The sequence below is a fragment of the Canis aureus genome, chromosome 21 (genome assembly GCF_053574225.1).
Source record: "Canis aureus isolate CA01 chromosome 21, VMU_Caureus_v.1.0, whole genome shotgun sequence".
Lineage (NCBI taxonomy): Eukaryota > Metazoa > Chordata > Mammalia > Carnivora > Canidae > Canis > Canis aureus.
This window is the reverse complement of record NC_135631.1, coordinates 10930392-10951468: the sequence shown is the minus strand read 5'-3', so window position 1 is coordinate 10951468 and position 21077 is coordinate 10930392. Positions and strand designations below refer to the sequence as shown.

At 40.1% G+C, this 21077-nt stretch overlaps 1 protein-coding gene across 2 annotated transcripts in view; it reads right to left on the bottom strand.

Annotated features, from left to right (window-relative positions):
* EXT2 (exostosin glycosyltransferase 2) overlaps positions 1-21077 on the bottom strand; it is a 154483-nt gene that overhangs the window by 59617 nt on the left and 73789 nt on the right. For both annotated transcript variants that reach the window (XM_077862968.1, XM_077862969.1), the window contains exon 9: positions 1557-1746. In XM_077862968.1, the coding sequence (XP_077719094.1) occupies positions 1557-1746 (190 nt within the window). The remainder of the gene's footprint in view (positions 1-1556; positions 1747-21077) is intronic.

Genomic DNA, 21077 nt, shown 5'->3' with positions numbered 1-21077 from the left:
AGTGTGAGTGCAGCACAAAGCAGTGAGCTATTCCAGATCTGAAGAGGGATACGCAGACTTCCTTCTCAAAACACGACTCATTCTTTTTACGGGAGACACTACAGAGCAGCAACAAACCATCTGATTCACTTCCCTCCGAGCAAGCTGGCCGAGGCCCTCTCTGTGGCCCTCTCCATGGCCTTCTCCGTGGCCCTCCCCATGGGCCTCCCTGCACAGCTCCTGTTTATCGCTGCCTTTCCTTTCCTTCCCGTCCAGTTCTTCCTTCTCCTCTGTTCCTTATTTTCCTTCTACCCCTTTCCTTCTCCTTTTTTGAGAGTCAAATAAATGAAACAAACAAACAAAAACCCAGAAAATGAGATGCTGGGAGGAAAACAAACTTGGCATAAAAAGATAGTTAACAAGAAAAAGTACTGCTCTCTGGAGCGTAAAACAGGACTTTCATTTAAAGCAGCCATTTTGTTTACTCAAACTATGGCTCCCTAAATAGAGAACGCATATGACTCCCTCAGAGAACAAACATTTTCCCACTAAGGAAAATTTCTTAAACATCTCAGGAGGAACTAAAGAATTTTCTAGGGGCAAACTCTGATTTGTCTACAGAAAATGTTCTTTTCCCTGCCTAAACTCAGAGACCCACTACTGCCAGTCTCCAAGGTCGACTATCCTGACTTCAGTATTACCAATGAAAAGGGAACAGCCATAAAAAGTGCAGATACTACTGTCAGGTAATAAACTAGACCTTATCGGTGACAGTGGTGCACATTACAAACTTCAAACTCATTCCTTGCTCTAATCCATCAGAAACTTCCTGGCTTTAATAGGCTATAAAGGGCAGGAGCTTTGAAGTCCCTGGGATTAGGATCAGTAATAGACAGACTGAATGAGAAACTAAATGCAGGTGGAACATACTCTATGCGTCCTGAATGAAAAACAAATCCAATTAATCAAACAGTCCTCAACCCTAGCTGCCAGCGCCAGCCAGCAGCTTACAGGGGTGGCCAAGGCAAGGGACAAAGCGATTAAGGATGAACCAATGGGAACCTGAGTGAGCACTCACTTTAAGGAACAGATTCGAAGCCTGAACAGGGCATCTTCCGCTGACTATCCTAATTAGAAGTGAGGCCATCCTCTTTTTTTTTTTTTTTTTTTTAAGAAAAGTGCAGTATCAGAGCTGAGATAAGGAAAGAGAAAACTAATGCCTTTTAAACTGAGTTTTCCTATAAACAAATCAGCTGAGATGGCTGAGGGAAGCGGAGATCTGTTTTCCCAAGGCTGTTGGCCTTTGATCCCACTGATTCCTAAGCTCTCAAACACTTGTGGCTATAGCACATGCCATGGGCTTGGAGTTAAATGGGCCACCCTAGAACAAGAATGAGATGACTGAGAAAACTGGGGTCACACTGCCTCAGAAATGGGATTGTTGTTGACAAAGGAGGAAAATTCATTTAAACCTAAGGACGCAAATAATTTGGCCATCCAAAATCGATCCAGCTGAGAGTTGCACTAACACCCAAACCAGGCCTTTCCTGAACATATCATTTTCCCACTCTTCTTACCTTCTGGAGGATTTTTATTCTGGTTATTCCAGACGACTAGCAGCTTGGATAGACTGGGCACCTTGGACACCTCAGTGATGACCCGGAAGAGGCTCTCCACTCGGTCATAGGTGAGGACAATGGCGGTGAAACCTTGCGACTGTGGTGGGATCAATGGGAGGAAGAGCGGGTTGCTCACACTGCCCCACTTCTGCAAGGCAACAGAGTAGTGGGGGTTAGAGAAGGATCTAGTAACAATGGGGCTGATCTCTTTTTCACCGCTGTCAATAAATTAGAACATGGGAGATTTGGTGGCTTTTACCATGACAAACCCAAGAACTAAAGCAATTATTCCAAGTCTTCTGTTCCCCAAACTTTAGCTCTGAGGCCACTAAAACAGCAGCAGAGACTTTCTGTAGCTGAGAAGAGATTTTTAGTTAAACACAGCAAATTAAACACGTACACTGATCTCCAATCTCCCTCAAGCCCACTCAAGTTACAGTAGATACAAAATACAAGTGCACAATGACAGTGAAATGAGAGAAAATACAACACCAGATGAGCAGTATCGATGGGCTTCAGAAAGATGGGGAGGGACAAGAGAAATGGCAGCAGTAGGGCAGGAAAATGAGGGCAAGAGCGAAGCTACCACACAGAGGGGGCCCACAAAGAAAATAAGTCCAAAGTGTTGAATGTCACAAAGGCTCATAATAAATAAACTCAGTGGGAACCTAGTGGGGTAAGAGGAGGGGCAGGGTTGAAAACAGGAAGACTGGTTAAAAGTATGTAGAAGGAGCAAAAGAGACCCAGATCTACAAATCTCCCCTTCAACCAGCCACTCCGCCAGAAACCTCTTCTTGTTGCCCATCCCTGCCAGTGGAAGGAGGTATATCCTCTGAGGACCTGAAGCTCTGGATATGGAAACATGGCCAGAGCAGAGAGGACAATGCAGGTGAAAGTCTACATTCTAAATGATGAGCCACCCAGCCTTCTTCCCCTCCAGGTCCCCAAACGCTGGCAGCCACATGGCTAGCTGGCCCTTCCACTCTCTAACAGTGAAGCCTTCCAGGTAGGAGGCTCACCCTCACACATAGAGCTGTTTTCTGATCAGGTTCTCAGTGCTTCCTTGGTAATCATGAACAGATCCTAGAATCAATCATTTCAAGAACATCTTCAGGACAATGACAAAAACCAAATGGACATATAGAAAAGAAGGAACTCAGAGGAAACAAAGACAATAGAAGGAGCAGAAGGAAATTAAAACAACATCAACAACAAATTATATCCTCAGGAAGAGAATTTTTCATCCATGAAATAAGAATAAACTGCTATTTTTATTTAAAAAGATCTGTCAAAGAATAGGAAAGAACTCTTGGACATTAAAAATATGATAGCTTAATTAAAAAAAATTGAAAGGAAAAGGTAATATATTCCAGTCTCATGAACAAAAAGGCAAGATGAAAAATGGAAGGGAGAAGATGAGAAAACCCAGGAGGTCCAACATCCACCTAATAGGAGGTTCCTGAAAAAGAAGACAAAGAACATAGAAGAAATAAGACTATCAAAGAAATTAAATAAATTCTTAGGACAGAATATAGAAGAGACATGAATTTTCAGATTGAAAGGGCCCAATAAGTAATTAGCACATTGAATCTGAAAAAAAAAAAAAAAGACAAAAGCAAAATAAAACCTATCAAAGCACATCACTTCTGACACTGGGAAGAAAGAGTGAGAACATATAAAATGCAAAAATCTAGGCAATGAGTTCTCAACATGAGTTCACTCTACATTCTTGCAACTTCTCTGTAATTCTGAAATTTTCTCAAAATCAGGTATAAAAAGTAATGAAGGAAATTCAATTTCTTTGCTACCATTAAAACATTAAGTAACTTTTAATGCAGTAATACAAGCAAAAATACTTTTGTACTGATAAGATTGTTAAAACATTGTTATATTTTAAATAGCTTTTTTGAGATATAATTCATATAATATACAATCTTCTCATTTAAAGCAGAAAATGGTTTTTGGTATATGACATTTCTTTTAAACTATAGTAAAAACAACACGAAACCTGCATTTTAGCCATTTTTAAGTGTATAGTTCAGTGGCATTAATTATATTCACATTGGTAGGTTATTATGTGAAAAGCCCAGGACCGAACTTCAGCTCTGCCAGAAGGTGGCTAAACATGAAATGTCCTGCCTGTTATTCTGGCTGCTTATTCTCTTGTCCTCTGGGATTCCCAAGGTCCCCCATCAACTTCACCCTTATCACTGATGGACACCCATCACCACGTAGAGGACAACAGCTGTTTGCCAGATGGAACAGTGTGGGACAGGAAATGTACACAAACACATGGAATCCACATGGGATGGGAACTCAAGAGACTGAATGGGATTCCAGGAGTCCTAATGTAATCAGGATATTAAAGCCAAAATGTCCACAACAGGCCATAATTAGATTTCACAGCCATGAGACACAATAAGATAGGCTGTCTTCTCAGTGCTGACTTTCTGGTTCCATGACCTCACACTTTGACTTTAAGCTGCAGTCTCAGGAATGCACCTAGATTTTAGCACTGGTGCCTTAGCATCTTATCACATCTGTAGGAACCCCTTTTAGTTTTCTACTGCAAATCTTATTCTATATTCCTGATCCTTATGGAAATGAAAGTCAGCAAGTAGCCCTGTGCTCCAGACACAATTAATCTTGAACCCACACGGCATCTCACCATCATCATCCCAATCCACTCATTTACTCCTCCCAAAACGATACTCTCTTCTGCTTGAAAAACACCATGTTAAATGGAAAAGACACAAAAATAGAGTTTTTGAGGATGGGTGTTAAATACTGCAATGTGTGTGAAAGCTTTACTGAGCACTGACTAACTGTCAGACACCGGGCTATACAAGCAATCTCTCATCTGAGCCTCACAACAACCCCTAAGCCAGATACAGTTACTCTCATTTTACACATGATGAAAGTCTAGGGTTGAAAACACTGAATGATGTCTAATCATTTGCTTTACCAGTCAAAAAAAAGAAAGGGAGGGAGAGAGGGAAGAGTGAATGATGTTATGATGTTCAAGGTCTGGCTTCAGAACACCCAATGATGAAGGCCCATGGCCCTTCCTCACACCCTCCTACTCTGAGTCCAAGGCAGGATCAGCATTTTATAGAATCTGGAAACTGGAACTGTGGGGAATGCTAGAGTTTATTATTTCTAACTCTTCTCTGAGACAAAAATGCTGGAAGTTCTTTATCTTTGATAATCACATATGGGCCAATAAGATAGAGCCCACCCTAAACACTACGATTTCAGAAAGTATGTGTACTAAAACACACCAAATACATAACATTGACACAAAGGAAACACATAAATTAAAAAAGGTAAATACACCTCTAACACAGAAGGAAAAACTATTAAAACTCCAACAAAATGGGGTCTGTTCTTTGGGAGAAGTGGGGAATGCCAACACACTCAAATGCCTGGATGACATTAAAAGGAGGAGAAAGTTCCCTGAGAGATGCGAAGCTGGGTTTCAGAAAACGAATCCCATGGAATTTAAACACAGGCACCCCCTGAAGGGCATCACAGCTCTGATTTCAAGGCCTTGCCAGGAGAAGGAACCAGACTCTCTGGCAAGAGGACCGATTTGGTCTCATCCCATTTGCCAGCTCCATTCGGGAAATGGATGACTGTGGAAGAGGAGGAGGAGAGGTAGGAAGGGGTGGGTGGGAAGCAGACAGTCACTTGTCCTGGTGCTCAGTTTTTCCATACTACTCACTTGCATACCAGATAGGGCTGAAAACTGGGGAATCAGAAAAGACAGTGTAAGGGGGAGAGAGAGCAGGCAAACGAGCATAACAACAAGGTCTGAAATTCTACCAACACTTCTCCATAAAATACAGATGTTGAGATTTACACAGACGTAACACAGAAGCTGTGTTATTTCCTAGGACACAGGCGTGGTGCTTTACTGTAGGATATGCTGACAGGGTTGAGGCAAATGACTTCAAAACAGGAGTTGGCCTACTTGGGGGTCAGTTTGGGAATCACGTGTCCTTAACATGAATCTAGGCTCTTTAACTTATCAGCTGTACGATCTGGGCAAGGCGCTTAACCTCTCTTGTACCTCAGTTTCCATAATTGTGATAATGCTACTACTTTTCCAGGTATGATAAATAATAATGATAATAATACTTTCTAATAATGTTAATTATTAACACTTTTAAATTATTATTTCTTAACAACCCATGGGTTGTTAATGAAAGTAAAGGGTTAATACATGTAAAGTACCTCACACTACAAGCATTCGATAAATGGTAGGCAATGGTGGATCTTGTGGGAGTAATCGTTTTTCTGGGCTTTACTTTCCAAGTTCCTACAAGTGGGATGGCAATTGTGAGGTCTCTTCCAGCAACAAGTCTAAATGAAATCCTTCTTCCTTTCTACATTGACCTTATAATGCTTTAGGGTCCTAATTTATCTGGATTCTCTACCTCTACTTCCTCTCCAAATACACTGTTTTTTATTTTCACAATTTCCTCTTTTCCTTCCTAGTCTTTATATTTTATCCTGAAAGCTCCATGAAAGCAAGAGCCATAACTGTTATAACAGTTAGTACCCAGCCAGTGCCTAGCACTACTCAATAAAAACTTGTTTAAAATGAGAAAGTTAAACCCAAATGACCCAGGTCATGTTCTTTCTGCCCTCTTTATGTATGAGTGTAGACAGGAGATGTACACTCAAATGACTGATATCATGAGTGCTGAAATAATTTCCAACTTAGTTCATTTTAAAGCACTTACCGAGAATCTTATTGTGCCAACTATTCTGAAGAAGTGCAGGATGAGGATATTTAACAGAGTTTGATTCTAGGCCCCGCCATTTACTAATTTTGTGATGTGTAAAGCTACTCCTGTATTAATTTCCTCATATGTAAAGTGGGAACCATGATGGTTCCTATCTCCTAAGGTGATAATGACAAAATGAGATCTGGCACATAAGTAATGAGCCGAGGGCTCAGCTCAGCACAGAGCTGTATGAACTGTAGCTTAAAACAAACACAAAAAAGTCCAGTTCTCCCCATTCGTATTCTTCTTACCTGCCAAAACACTGGCATCAGCAATTCAACAATCATCCCTACCAATGGTATTTCTGGTGCTCATTCACTCAGTCAGCATTTCCTGAGCACATACTATACACCTAGAAGAGTGTTACAGATGCCAAGACAAACACAGGCCTTCCCCTCAACGTGTTCATAATCTGGTGGGGAGGACAGCTAAGTAGAATAACCAGTACTGTCACAAGGTATTCAAGTCCCTTGGGAATATAAAGGTCTACACGGTGGTCTCTACTTCCCTGGAGGAGACGAGAAGGGGACCACTGCGTGGTCGGCAAGAGTAAGCAGGCGAGTGCTCCCAGCAAACTGAGCAGCCCTGCTTAGAGGGGCTCACAGGACAAGGAGAGAAGGAAGGAGACTGGAAATGAGAGGGACCGGCCAGGCAGGCCAACTGCCACAGCATAAAAGCCTTGAATGAGGGAAGGTTCTTTAAGTCACATGATTAGCTTTGTGATCAGTTCTTTCTCGTAACTTTCTTTCCCTGATTACTGTTTTACTGTTAAGTGATCATGGCTACCTTTAAGTTCTATTTCAAAAGGTCAGAAATAGGAAATGCTGATCTGCAACTAGGCTTCTGTGCCAATTGCCTTTTCCCTCCTCAAACATAATCCCATTTGCCTTTGGAGCACAGTGACAGCGTGGAGAAAGGCAGCTTTAATTGGGGTATGTGCCTTCACACAGACACTCCACTCCACTGGGCTAAGGTCAACAAACTAACCCCCAGAGAAAAAAACTTAGTGGAGAAGGACATTTCAAAAACAGCATTTAGTCACCTCTGAAATACCTTTAAGAACTGACCCCCTGCTGGCTGACCAAAGAGAGTGTCTACAGTCTGGGACCTCTTGACCCCACTTTCTGCAGGAAATCAAGCAAATTTAAACCTCCATAATTTACTCAAGACTCTAACTTCTGCCAGGGAAAAGGCAAACAATGCTGGCAATTAACTGTTGCCTGATTAGATCTCCATCATGGCAAGATAGGGCATGAAACCAGGCACCCAGCCTGGTGACCTGAAAAAAAAGGCAAAGCCCACCCCACCTATTACACCCAAACTGTCCGAATCTTGGTTATCAATAATACCACTTTCAAATCTACCCAGTGAAGCTGTTCACTCAAAGATGGGAGGAGAAGTGTGTATCATTCTGACAGAGCACTGGCATTTGGCCAAAATACCTTGTCCATCTCTCGCCCATCCTCCCAAACTTCACTTCTCATTCCCACAACAGATATTCATTATAGAAGCTTCAATAAGAAATCCAGATTGTTAAACTGCAATCACATAAATGTAATCCATAGTAGCTACGATACCAGCCAGCTTTAGGAAAGTTTCTTCATATTGCTTATTCTGGAAAGCCCTGGTCGATGAGCTAGCAGTGAGCAGACTACACAGCAAGAGAGTCGTGGGTTTGGGTTTCAGGATGCCTGAAAGAAAGGCCCTGGGAGGCTAGGCGTACTCAGCTTCCAGTACAAAAGGGTTTCCTCCTTCAAGAAAGAAATTCAAACTCGAACTAGGTGTATCTTTAGCAATCTCACACAAAGAAGGTTGTCTGGCCCCTTCCTGCAATCTTGTTTTGCCTTTTTGTTTTCTTTTGTTTTAGTTGAAAGGTCATGGAAGCCCTTTATGAGCCTAACCAAAACCATTCTAGCCAGGTTACCTACCATACAGAAAGTGGAGGAGGGTAGGGAGCAAATAACCTTTGCCAAGCATTCTGAAATGTCCTTGCTGGAACTACTTGAGGATTAGAAAATCAAGAGTGAGGAAAAGCACATTCCATTACCAACTGAAGGGCTCTTTCAACCTAAACCAACTAAACTCCAGACAGAAGAAATCAACCTCGAAGCAGGATGGTTCAAAATTTAATTCCTATTATTCACCGTATCAGAAAAGTTTTTAAATGTCACTATGTCTAAATTCATGTGACAAAAAGAGCACTAGGAAAACTGGAGTGAACCCACATTTGCTCTCACTGGAGGTATCTGCCTAAGCAGAAAAGTGAGAATTCAGAGGAGAAAGGAAAGGAGAGGACAGGCTTGTTATACAGAAGCTTTTCAGCCCCTGGTAATGAGGAGTCTTACCTATCCCTACCTTGATAGAAAGGGCAGTTTTCCTGCTTGTTTTGAAGTTATCAACCCCTACCTCAATGTGGTTTCAATTATGAATTACCAGACTAAAAGGGGGGAAAAGCTTTGATTTATTCTTTTTTGCTCCAATTATGCATGATGTGTTTCCACTGAAGATTTTGAAAAGTATTTCATCATGCCTCTCATCCTGAAGTGGTCAAAGGGCAAAACCAAAAGGAGTTAACCCTTCTGTTTCTCCTCTAGGTTCAGACAGACTACCTACCCATGGATATAGGGCAAGGCCTCTAAAGCAAACAAAGCCAGGAAAGGGTTAAGCATTAGCATCGTATTACTAACGTGCATAAGGGTGGTGTCCCCTGTCCAAAATGGTGAGATGATATTTATGTTAATGGTTACTGGGAGATTTGAAAGGGGCAATCAGTAACGTGGCCCACGTTACCTTAGCCATTAAACCTCTACAGCCCCAACTACTGGCAGCACACATGCCACTGGGCATGCGCTGTCTCAGGAAAGCAGAGGCACGGAGATCTAACGCCCCTTTTCTAGCAGGCTCTCCTAGATGGAGGGAGAAAAGATTCGGCTGCAAGTCTGAAGTCTACTCGTTGCATTATATCTCTAATTCATTCCACCCACAAAAAAGAACTCATTGTTCACAAAAAATAACTCCAATGGCTAAATTTCACTGACTTCCCATTAAATAGATACATGAAAGATGAAGAAAAAGCAAAGGCTAGAAATCCCCTCCGTGCTGCAGACTTAACTAATAAATTATCAACTTAAAATCCCTATAACTGACTTACATAATTTGTTCATATATACGGTGGAGCTGGGAATGAGTCTAACCACATCCGAGGTATCAGGCACTGTGACTCGCTGACATCCAAAGAAACTGAGCCAGAGACACTAATTCAGGTCACAGGAGCATGGGGCAAGGAACTTCTCCCAGTAGTCTGCCTCTCTTCTTCTAGAGGAGCTTAAGGTCTTCTCTATCTTCAGTGTACCTCAGTTTCATTATGATGATCCTGCTTGTGGTTTCTAAGTCTTCCTGAATCTGAGGTCTGCCAACATTCAACAATTCTGGAAAGTTCTCAGCTATTGCCCTTTCAAAGGGTCTCTTTCCACTCTCCATCTTCCCCTTCTGGAACTCTGATTAGATTTTGCGCTTCTGTTTTCCATATCATTTCACTTTTTTGTCTCTTTGGGTTGCATCGGAACAGTTTCTTTGAATCTAATAATCTAATCTAATCCAATAATCAAAGTCCTTGAAGGTATGTTTCTGCTGGTCTCTCAATCATGATATTGCCTTATTTCTCTATGGTCTTGTGGATTTTAACTGTGAGCTGTTCATTTTCCTTAGACACTTTATTTGTAAGAATTATTTGAGACCTAGATGGAAGATCAATTACTCAAAAGAGGGTCTGAATCTACATCTACTGGTCAATATCAATTCAGGGCCACTTCCTTATTTTTAAGATTGATTGATTGATTGATTTGAGAGAGAGAGCAAGCACACACAAGTTGGGGGAGAAGCAGAGGGACAGGGAGAAGCGGGCTCCCTGTGATGTGGGGCTCAATCCTAGGACTGCACCCGTTTTATGAATTTGGACTATAAACCATGTGAAGGTGGCTTGTAACTGTATTTCAGCAGCAGGATCACTACAAACCTATTTCTCTTTACTCTTTCACTGAAAATACAGTCTTTCAGTTTTCTGGCTCCTCCAGGAAGCTCTTTTTAGATTCCCCAGTGTGCACAGGCCATAGCCTTTCCATCCTATCCCCTGCATAGCAGAAGACCCAGGTCACAAAATGGCAAAACTCACCACAGCCAAAGCTGACCCTGGCTCCTACTTGCCCACCAGAATACCAAGCTTCACTCTGTTTAGTGAGTCAATGAACATCTTACTTTCATGCCAGCTTAGCAATAGGTTAAAACTGCTTTATGATACTTCATCTAGTATGTCAGTTGTTCAGATGGGAAGGTCATTTAGCATATCTAATCTATCATAAAAACAGTGACAGAAGTCTTTCTCTATTCACACTGTCAATCTAATTATTTACTGTTGTGTTTCCCATTTAATTGGGGTGCCACATTTGTGTGCAAGATAAAAACACTTATGAAAATATGGCAAAATAATAGATGGAATGATGGGCTGAGAATCCTCTTCAGATTCCATTTCCTCTTTTATAAGATAGAATGATGGAGAGGTGGACCTTAAGTAAGTCACACTTCTTTCCTCTATAAGAACAGAGCTAATAGAATGTTAACTGTTGGGGTTTTAAGTATTGAGCAACAAAAAATACATAATAGAGCCTATCTGGGTACAAAAACAAAAGCCATCATCCTGAGAATTTCAATTTTCCCTACCAGGGTCCTATCTAATTCTAAAATTTGCTTCCATGTGATAAAGTATTATACTAGCAGCCTTATGTGAACAACACTTTACTTTTTATGGTGCTATACCACTTACAAAATGCTTCCACGTATATTATTTCATTAAGATCTCATAATAATCCTGTGAAGTAAGTAAAAGCCCCATTGCACAAATAAGGGTAACAAATTTCAAAGCACAAGATCAAGTTAATAAATAGTCTTAAAACTCAAGGTTTGATTCCAAAATGTCTTCTTCAATGGTCTTGATTAGTCTTTAGTAATCAGCTACACTATTCTTCTGAAGCTGTTATTATCCCTAAACCCAGTCCTACAGATGAGCAAATTGCTGCAGAGAGATTCTGTAAGTAACCTCAAATCACTCAGCTCATCACCAGGAAAGAAGGGATTAAAATGTGCAGTTCAGGAATTTCTGAGCTATAGTTAGCTTACTGAAGACTCACAGGTTAAACCCATCTGAATCCCTCTCTGAAAATTCCAGCTATTATCTGAGTTTTAGCTACTTCAATTTTTTCTTTATATAGCACTGAAATTCATATTTGGCTAAATGCCCGCTCTCTTCTATAAAGCCAAACTACTGTCAAGAAGAGCAGAAAGGGTTGCCACTGATTGCTTTTCAGGTAGTAGAGGAAAAAGTTGACATTTCATCCTCCTTTTGCTTGGAAAGGAAGCCAATCATTTATAAGAACCCTTGTCTGGCTGTGGCTTCCATCAGTGGGATGGATAGAAGCCAGTTAAATGGCTCAACATAAGCCATATTAAAAGAATTTGGAATGAGGAAAGAGTGGGTTCCATATGCTGATACTTTTAATAATTCATGAGTTATATCAGTCTGCAAGTAATAAATTTCACTAAATATATCTATGGTAAGATAGTTTAAGATACTGCTAATCAGTTAAGTGGGTGAATACAATAAAATAGGGGCAAAAATAACATATCATTGATTTTATTGGTTCATAATTCGATATATTAAAAATAACAGTTCAGCTGTTGATAATTCAAAAGACAGGGATTATTTTTAAAACATGGTCTTTAAACACACAAACATCATCCTTGCATCTGTAACTTAATAAGTATACTGAAAACTCTTCAGTGAAAAAGCTAGTGATTTATTTGATTCAGATAAACAAGGCTCATCTGTAATCCAAAGCATTCAAGAATGTCAACACATTCTGTGCTGAAAGTGCTGAAACCACCACTTCTCACAAGAGGTAAAACAAATTTCTGATTTCATCTATCTTATAGTTGAAATATTCTGACAGAAAGAGAGCTTCATTCTCTGGCCCAGGATAAAAATATTTGCTGGCTAGCTATATATAGTATGGAAGAAGACTTCACCAGCTTTGTAAACAGAAACTCTTGAAAAAAGATTCAGTCACAGCTTATGGCTTCTAAGCCAACACACCAACACAGGTATGACCAAGAAAACCAAAGCTTTTGGTGGTTTTGAGCTGACAGGAGTATACCACCACCATTCAAGATGATACAATGTGGAAAGGATCACCTCTACAATTCAGTCATTTCTCAATTCTTCATTTCTCTGGAATTTCAGTAAGGCATATACTTTGTCTACTTTGTTTTATTTCCACTTCCTACTGGAAAAAAGAAAGGCAGGAACCTAGAAGGGCAAAAAGAACAGGCCAGGAGACAACAGTGGACAAGAATTTAACACATTTTGGGAGGTAAAACAGATGAAGTTTCTTGCTATATAATACACAGAAACCTAGGATAGAATATAACTCCTTTCCAATAGATAGCTGAGGCCACAAGAAATGGGAAATCCCAGGCACCAAAACCAACAAGAAAACTGCAATTGGGAGCTGAAAGTGTAGGGGTGGGTGCTGTGGAGCCCTGTGGAGGGCAGAGGGAGTTGCTGGGTGACATAGGGATTTGACATCCACTCAGTCAGAGGCACAATGGCTCTGGGCACAGCGAATAAGGAAACAAGAAGTGAGGCATGCACACAAAGATAGAATCCTTCAGTGAAAAGGTGGTCCAGAATATCATCCCCTCATAGATGGAGGCGATAAAAAACATTTATCTTTTTCAAATTGAGTCTGGGTTGGGATGCTTTCAACAGAGACTAGCCCTCATACAGGTTTGGTGTTTAAACAAAATTGACAGGGATCCCTGGGTGGCTCAGCAGTTTAGCGCCTGCCTTCAGCCCAGGGCATGATCCTGGAGTCCCAGGATCAAGTCCCACATCAGGCTCCCTGCATGGAGCCTGCTTCTCTCTCTCCCTGTGTCTCTGTCTCTGTCTGTCTGTCTCTCTCTCTCTCTCTCTCTCTCCCTCTCTCTCTCTGTGTCTCTCATGCATAAATAAATAAAATCTTTTTAAAAAATTAAAAAATAAACAAAATTGACATCAGTAGTATGGAAACTTCCTACTGAGACATTAATAAGTGATTTGTCTCCAGCATAACTTTGGAACACCTAGCAGAAGCCAAAACAAACAAAAAACTAGAATGAACAAACCCTCTAGAGTAATACTCCCTTGCCCAGGTGGCAAAGATTACCAGAGAAAGCCTTCTTGAAGATGAACTCACATTCCAAAATTCTAAAACATGGAAGGAAACAATGCAACAAGAACAGGCAGTAGACATATGACAGGAGCAGACCTTGCAAGAAATTTAAAAATTGGGTAACTAGAAAATATAAGGTATCTCAAATAATTAAAGATACAAAAGAATGAATTTAAATCATAGTTTTTTTAAAAAAACACTATGAAAAAAAGACCAGGCAGACAGATTTGAACTATAATAGAGTTTCTAAAACTAACCACTGAAATTTAAATCTCAATGGATGGATGAAAAAGAAATCAGTCACAGCTGAAGAGAACAGCAAAATCGATGTGAAAAAATTATCCAGTGTTCCATACAGAGAGATAAAAATGTGGAAAACGTGAGGGGGAAAAAAACCTGAAAGACATAACAACAGGATGAAGGAGGTCTGACATGTATTTAACAGGAAAAGGAAAAATAATAATCTGTAAAAATGACAGATAATATTCAAAGAGTAAACAACAGAGAGTTTTCCAAAACTGATTAAAGACATGAGAGCTCAGGTCAAAGACAAAATAATCACTCTCAAAAGCAGATAGAGAATGGGAATTACAGAATCACCATTTAGCAACCACTACAATAACTGATTCAGGCAAGAAATCATCAATGGATACTACAACCAACTGGGCAAAATTTGAGAAGCAGCAGGGTATTTACATGGTCTCAAAGCATTTCCCCACAAGACTCATTAAAAACAAAAACAGTAACTTTACACTGGAAAAATCCAGCCAAAATCTGTGATTGAAGTTAACATCATGGGGCAAATTGACATTATGAGTCCTCCAATGTGATGCATTGAGAATGTATTATTTTTGTGATATTCTAGTCAAAAATTCATAATTTGAATTTTGACAACTTCAAATTGAATGCATATATTGATACAAAAGTATCCGGCAAATCCAAATCACAAAATAACTAACACATTCTCTTAAAAAGCATCAGTGTCATGCAAGGCAAAGGAAGACTTTGAGAAACTGTTCTAGAGTAAGGAAGCATGACAACTAAAGTAATATATGGTCTGGAATTTTCTTTTGCTATAATGGACTTTAGGATAATTGACAAAATCTAAATAAGGTCTGTAGATTAAATAATAATATTACATCAATGTTTATTTCCGATGACTTTGATAACTGTACTGTGATTCTTTATGAGAAGCATTTGGGAGTAAAGGTGTCATAACTACAGCTTTCAAATGGCTCAGGAAAAAACACATAAATAAAAATGTGTACATACACATATATACAGAAAGAGAAAAGAATAGAGAGAATATGTAAAATATTAATATTTGACAAATACGGTATAGCAGGTACAGAAACTATTATTTTTGGAACTTTAAGTTTGAAATTATGTCAAAATTTAAAATTTAGAGAATTTTAGGGCTGTTTAAACAAACAGCAGATAGAGCAATATAAACCACCAAACAAACCAAAAAAAAAAAAAAAAAAAAAAAAGCTATACTTTCCAAGGATGACTAGAAGAATCATAAGAATCATAAATTAGAGGTCCTAGGGAGCACCCAGGTGGCTTAAGTCAGGTAAGTGTCTGACTACAGCTCAGATCATGATCTCAGGGTCCTGGGATACAGCCCCATGTCAGACTCTACACTTACTTACACTTACTATGGAGTCTGCTTGTCCCTCTCCCTATTCTCCTCCCCCCTCCCACACACTTTTTCTCTCAAATAAATAAATAAAATCTTTTTTAAAAAATTGTAAGTACTAGGTATCTAGGAAGAAGGGACTCTGAAAACAGAAATAAGGAACATTGGTTCCCAGATCCCTTAAACTGACAGGCACAGGCAGGCCAACAATCCTCTCCCAGTCCTCCCTTCCCCCCCTGCCGCCTTAGCAGGAAAAGGGAAGTTTATCCTCTGGAGAAAATGAATGAGAGAGACTCCACAGTCAGAGACCCAAGGCACTGAAGGGAGGGTGAGGCACCACGCTGAATATGATGGATTAAGTAATCATCTATAAAATAAAAAATGAGAACCTGTCTCTTTCCCCGCTCCACTCAGCTCCTCAAATGTTTGCAACCCAGACACTACCCATCCTCCCCCTGAAGGCAGAAAGATTATTCTCTGCATCAATGAACCGATCCAATACAAATAACCCATGAATACTGACATCTGGGCGAATGATTGGGTCTCCATTCTCTTAGCCTAAGTAAAGCCCATCAGTTGATAAGCCTTACAGAGAACTCCCAACCAGCTTTCAGAGTCTCACTTTTAAATAAGAGAAGACAAAACAAAAAACAAAAAAAAAACAAAAAAAAACAAAATTTAAATAAATAAATAAATAAGAGAAGACTGTGAAAAACATAAAGTATTTGAAAAAAGTTACCAATACGAAAGAAAATAAAGAACTGAAAAGAGAATTCAAAGCAAACAAACAATACAAGGAGCTAAAGAAAATCACAGTATCTTAAGAGAGAAAGTACTATATCCTTACAACAAGAATAGGAAGCTATAAAAAAAGATTAATTAGAAATCAAGAAAAAGGGGTACTTGGGTGGCTCAGTCAGTTAAGTGTCCAACTCTTGATTTCAGCTCAAGTCATAATCTCAGGGTCCTGGGATCAAGCCCTGAGTCAGGCTCCCTGCTAAGGGGGGAGTCAGTCCACTTGAGGATTCTCTTTCTCCTCTCCCTCTGCCCTACCCCTTGCTTGGTTGCTCTCTCTCTTTCTCTCTCTCTCTCTCTCTCAAATATTTTTTTTTATAAAACCAAGAAAAAGCTTAGAAATTAAAAGTAAACAAATTTTTTAAATCAGAAGACTGGTTAGAAGGTAAAATTGAGAAAACAGCTAAGAAACTAAAAAAAGATAACTGAAATTAAAAGAGAGATGATAAGTAGAACAGAAATGATAAGGAAAATAAGACTCAATCTAACACATTCATCATTTAGGTTAACAGAAGTTCCATAAAAAGAAAAAAAAGAAAACATGGGAATAAAAAGAGATCTAAAACATGAAAATTTCTCACATTGGACCTCAATCTCCAGCATAAGAGGGCCCAAATCAGTTTCTACTGAACAAAATAAACCACTCATACCAGGCACATCATAAAATTTCAGAACACAGAATTTCCCAAGAAGATAAAAATGTCACACAAATTAGAATGACATCTCACTTTCTGAAATTAAAATGGGAAACTTCAAAAACAATGGAACCATCCTTCCAAAATTCTAAAGAAAACCCATTTCAACCAGAAGTTTACACTAGTAGTTATTAATCAAATGCGAAATAGAATAAATACATTTTCAGACATGAAAATTTATCTTCCAATGGTCCCTTTCTCCAGAAGCTGTTGGAAAAAATAAAACAAAAAAGAGAAAGATGTTAGACCTTGGAAACAAAGAATTCAACAAAGGAGAGGGGAAAAAGGGGGGAGTTCCCAGAATCATAGTGAACTGAAAATTTAGGATGACCACTGCATAGGAGACCCAGGGAGCAATCAATCCAGACCAGAGCTTAAGATGAATTGCTATAGGAGAAAAGCGAGGGAGGTAAAGAGAGGGGGGAAAAAAGAGACAAAGAGAATGAAAAGGAAGAGGAAGGGAAATCCTATAATTTACTTATGTTTGACCATTTTACTCTTGTTGGAGAACTGAGTAAAAATCAGTTAATGATAGAACATGGAAAACTAAGAGGGAAAAAAAGCAGTTATTAACTCCCCGGAAAATAGAAAGTTGTACAAGAAAAAAAAACACATAATCATGGTTTACCACTTTGTTCAGCTAAAAACACCCAATAAATACTGCTTCAATGAAAAATGGTGATACAGCCCCACTGGTAAGATGGGAGAAAGGAAATGTGTAAAGAAAGAGGAGAGAAAAGAGACAAAGTACTGACCCAAAGGAAGTAAAAAGATAATATCTATGACTGAGAAATTAAAAAAAAAAAATAGCACTCTAAGCATTTGATGGGAAGATAGGAAGATAAATCCCAGAGGAAAGCTGTAAGAGTTGAAAGTAGTTGCCCCTTGGGAACAGGCCTCAATTTTAGTTATATGCTTTATCTTACCATTTGAATTTTGAACCATACACATGTTAAGCTATACAACTTTTAAAAATGTAAAACTAAGAAATACAGCTAAGATAAAAAAGAGAAGCAAAAATCAAGAATCAACCTCTAGTTGGAGCAATGGGGAAATTTTTCTACTCTGCTGCTGCAACAACCCATTTATTAGAAAATTAAACTCAAATATTCATTAATTGGGAGGCATGTAACTACCATAGGATATTAGAAATGAAAACAAAATTCATTATACTGATGTTTTAATACCTAGCAACTATATTTTCCTAGTAACTTCTACTATTGAATCATTTAAGCACACATCAAGGGAGAATTAAAATGGTCCCCGCCAAAGGGGAAAGAGAATACGTGCTAATAAGTGATAGCTGGGGCAAGTGCCAAGGATGACTGTGCCAAAACACTCAATATGTTCTTATTTAATCTGCTGCCAGATCAAGCATCCACAAGACTCCAAAAAACCATTCTAGTCACTGCCCTCCTACCAGCTATATGATGTAAGGAAGTAGTCAGGTTTTGATTCATGAAAGCAAGAGCCATAAAACTGGCCTCTATAAAAGCAATGGAGGTAGGACTGTATCCAGGGAACCAGCATGTGCCAATTCACCCACCGCCACCACCACATTGGCCATGTATCCATGGCATGTGTGACATAGGTGTATGAGTCTCTCTCTATTAGGAAGGATATAGTGTGTTCACGCAAAAGATCTAATGGACACAATCATCTCGGCCACACCCCCAAGCTCATCTTTTTATTCCTTACACACCCTCCCCATCTGGATCTGGCTTGTGACCTCTTGTTTTTTCCATTTTCTACTCACCATCCGAGTGAGCCAAGTTCTTTGCTTGGGGCCCCAGATCAAGCTCTTTGGATCTTCCTGCATCTCTCCACCCACAGCCCTAACTTAGCTTTCTTTATTCCCTAGCTACTCATGACCTGAGACTTTCTAGCCAGTTTCTACAGAACAGTTTGGTGGCAAGGTCTACACAAACAAGGGAAGGCTTGGAATTCATGGTAGTGTACTGGAGCCATTGTATAACTGTGATCCTACAAATGTGATATCTCTAAAAACAAGACTTCAAAAAGCTTACATGTATGTGCTTAAAATTCAAGCTTAAATTTCCAAATTCCATACATACTTTAGTCATATCTAGGCAGTGGGAGGAAGAAGAGGAGAATAAGCCAAGCAGGCCTCCTGGGGGCAGGGTAGGCTTTCAAATTCCAGAGAAACATTCCACAACCTGGAAGTTAAAGGGCACGGAGCTGAGTTAAACAGACTGTTAACATGGTATCTCTTCGACTCGGAGCTCTGTTTCACGCATGTGAGCTGGCGCTTCTTCAGCCTGCAGAGTGATTTATTGCTTGGTAGTGTTTACCACTGAGTGATATTTTCAGCTGCTTGTACAACCACAACATTGGTGAGTGGGGGCTGCCGTCTGGACATCTCGGTGCAGCCAGCCCTGAGTACTTCATGGGGCCAAGACAGATGCAGTCTGAGCCTTCCTTAGATGCTTTGGATCCAGGCCCAAGAGGTCCTGAAGAGGAACTGGGCAGGAGGAGAGGGAGAGCCTTCTCCGGTGGGTGAGTTAGGACACACACAGTGAATCAACCCCACATCAAAGTACAGTCCCTGGACTAGCAGCACTAACACCATCTGGGAACTTGCTAGAAATGTAAATTCCAGGACCTCACCCAGACCTACCCAGTCTGTGACATGGGGTGGAATGGCAGCAATCTGTGCTTTAACAGGCTTTCCAGGAGATTCTGGTGTGTACTAAGTATGCACTCATCTCCTTGAGAACTTACAGGAGCTACCGGCAAGCTCGGACACCCTTTACCTGCAGCTCTGATTGCTGCTCCTCACTGGGTGAAAAGTGCTAATCAAGTGCTCTGATGCACACTCCCCCTTACCAATCCCTTACTGAGACTTGGACGTGAGGCTCCTAGAAGTCGAGATAAGTATATAATCCTCATCTGTGGTCTTGCTCACAGCTAAGTCGCCCCTCTGGCTAGATTTCACAGGAATAAGCTCTTGTTTTTCAACCTCTTTCTTATGTTGGGTACAATAGTCCATGTTAAGCCACTTCCCCATTTTCCTCATCAATTTCTGTGAAAGGCCCTAGGATCCCTGCTATCTCTCCTTTCTACTCTAGGTCCAATATGGTCAATGCAGAAAAGGGAAAAATGTGACTAATCACGTCTCTTGATTAGTGTTATTTAGGATAGCAAATTTAAAAAAATACAAAGTGTCCCTCAAACGGGACTGGGTATATAAGGTTATGACATATTGATAAAAGGGGGTACAACCTTTCAAATCACATCATAGAAACATGACCTGGGAATACATTCCACTCTCCAACATAATTTTAGGGCCATATTATGTTGTTTTTTAAAAATTGTCACTAAGAGGATATGGTTTTGGTGGCACATGCCAGAAACCAAAAACTCAGCCGAATGCATCCCCATATCACATTGAACTCACTTGCCTCCATCTCTGTCCTCCAGACATGCTCACATTTGGCAGAGAACCAGAGGTAAGGCAAGAGAGGGTAGCTGAGGAGCTCCCCCACTCCATCGGCTAGGCCCAGATGTAAGGATGTACCTGCCACAGGTAAGACCACAAATGACACTAACATTAGAAGTGATACAGGTGTGGAGTACTTGGGGAGATGATAAAGTTTTACTGATATTTGCAAAAAAGGGAGAAAAATGAAAGCATGGAGAGACCAAAAAGACAGTGAAATTCAGGCAGCCTAACCATGAGGAGCTAAGAAAGCAAATTGGTAAAAGCAAACTCATTGTCCACACATAAGGAACCTTAACTTGCTGAGAAATTCCTTCCAAGGACAAGAAGCAAAACAGAGGACCAATCTCTCCAAACCAGACAGGTCTGCTACTTTAAAGTTATGCTCAAGAATTATTTTGTCAAACTTTTTCAAGTTTTGAGAGTGCAGCATAACGTGGGTAATATAACCTGCCTCCTACCCAGTTAGAGATAAAATAGGCAAATGTCATCTGTGACACAAACACTTGGGTTTTTTTGGTTTGGGGGCTTTTTTTACATTAAACTAAGGCAGCAGCATCTGGAAGAATAGGACTCTCTGCTCTCACCCCTTCCTCTCTGCTCTGAGCAAGCTGAATGCGTGGCTGGCTAGAGCCTCTAACAGCACTGCTTTGAAAACATCAGACCAACCCTTGATTTACCGACCAAGATCCACACCTACTCCCACCTCGGGATGTCTGATATTGTAAATTTGATGGAATCTAGAGGGGAGACTCCCCTGAAGGCTGGGCTCACGGTAATCACATCTAGAGTAGGTTAAATATTTCCAAAGGGGAGGGGAAAAGTTAACTGTAAA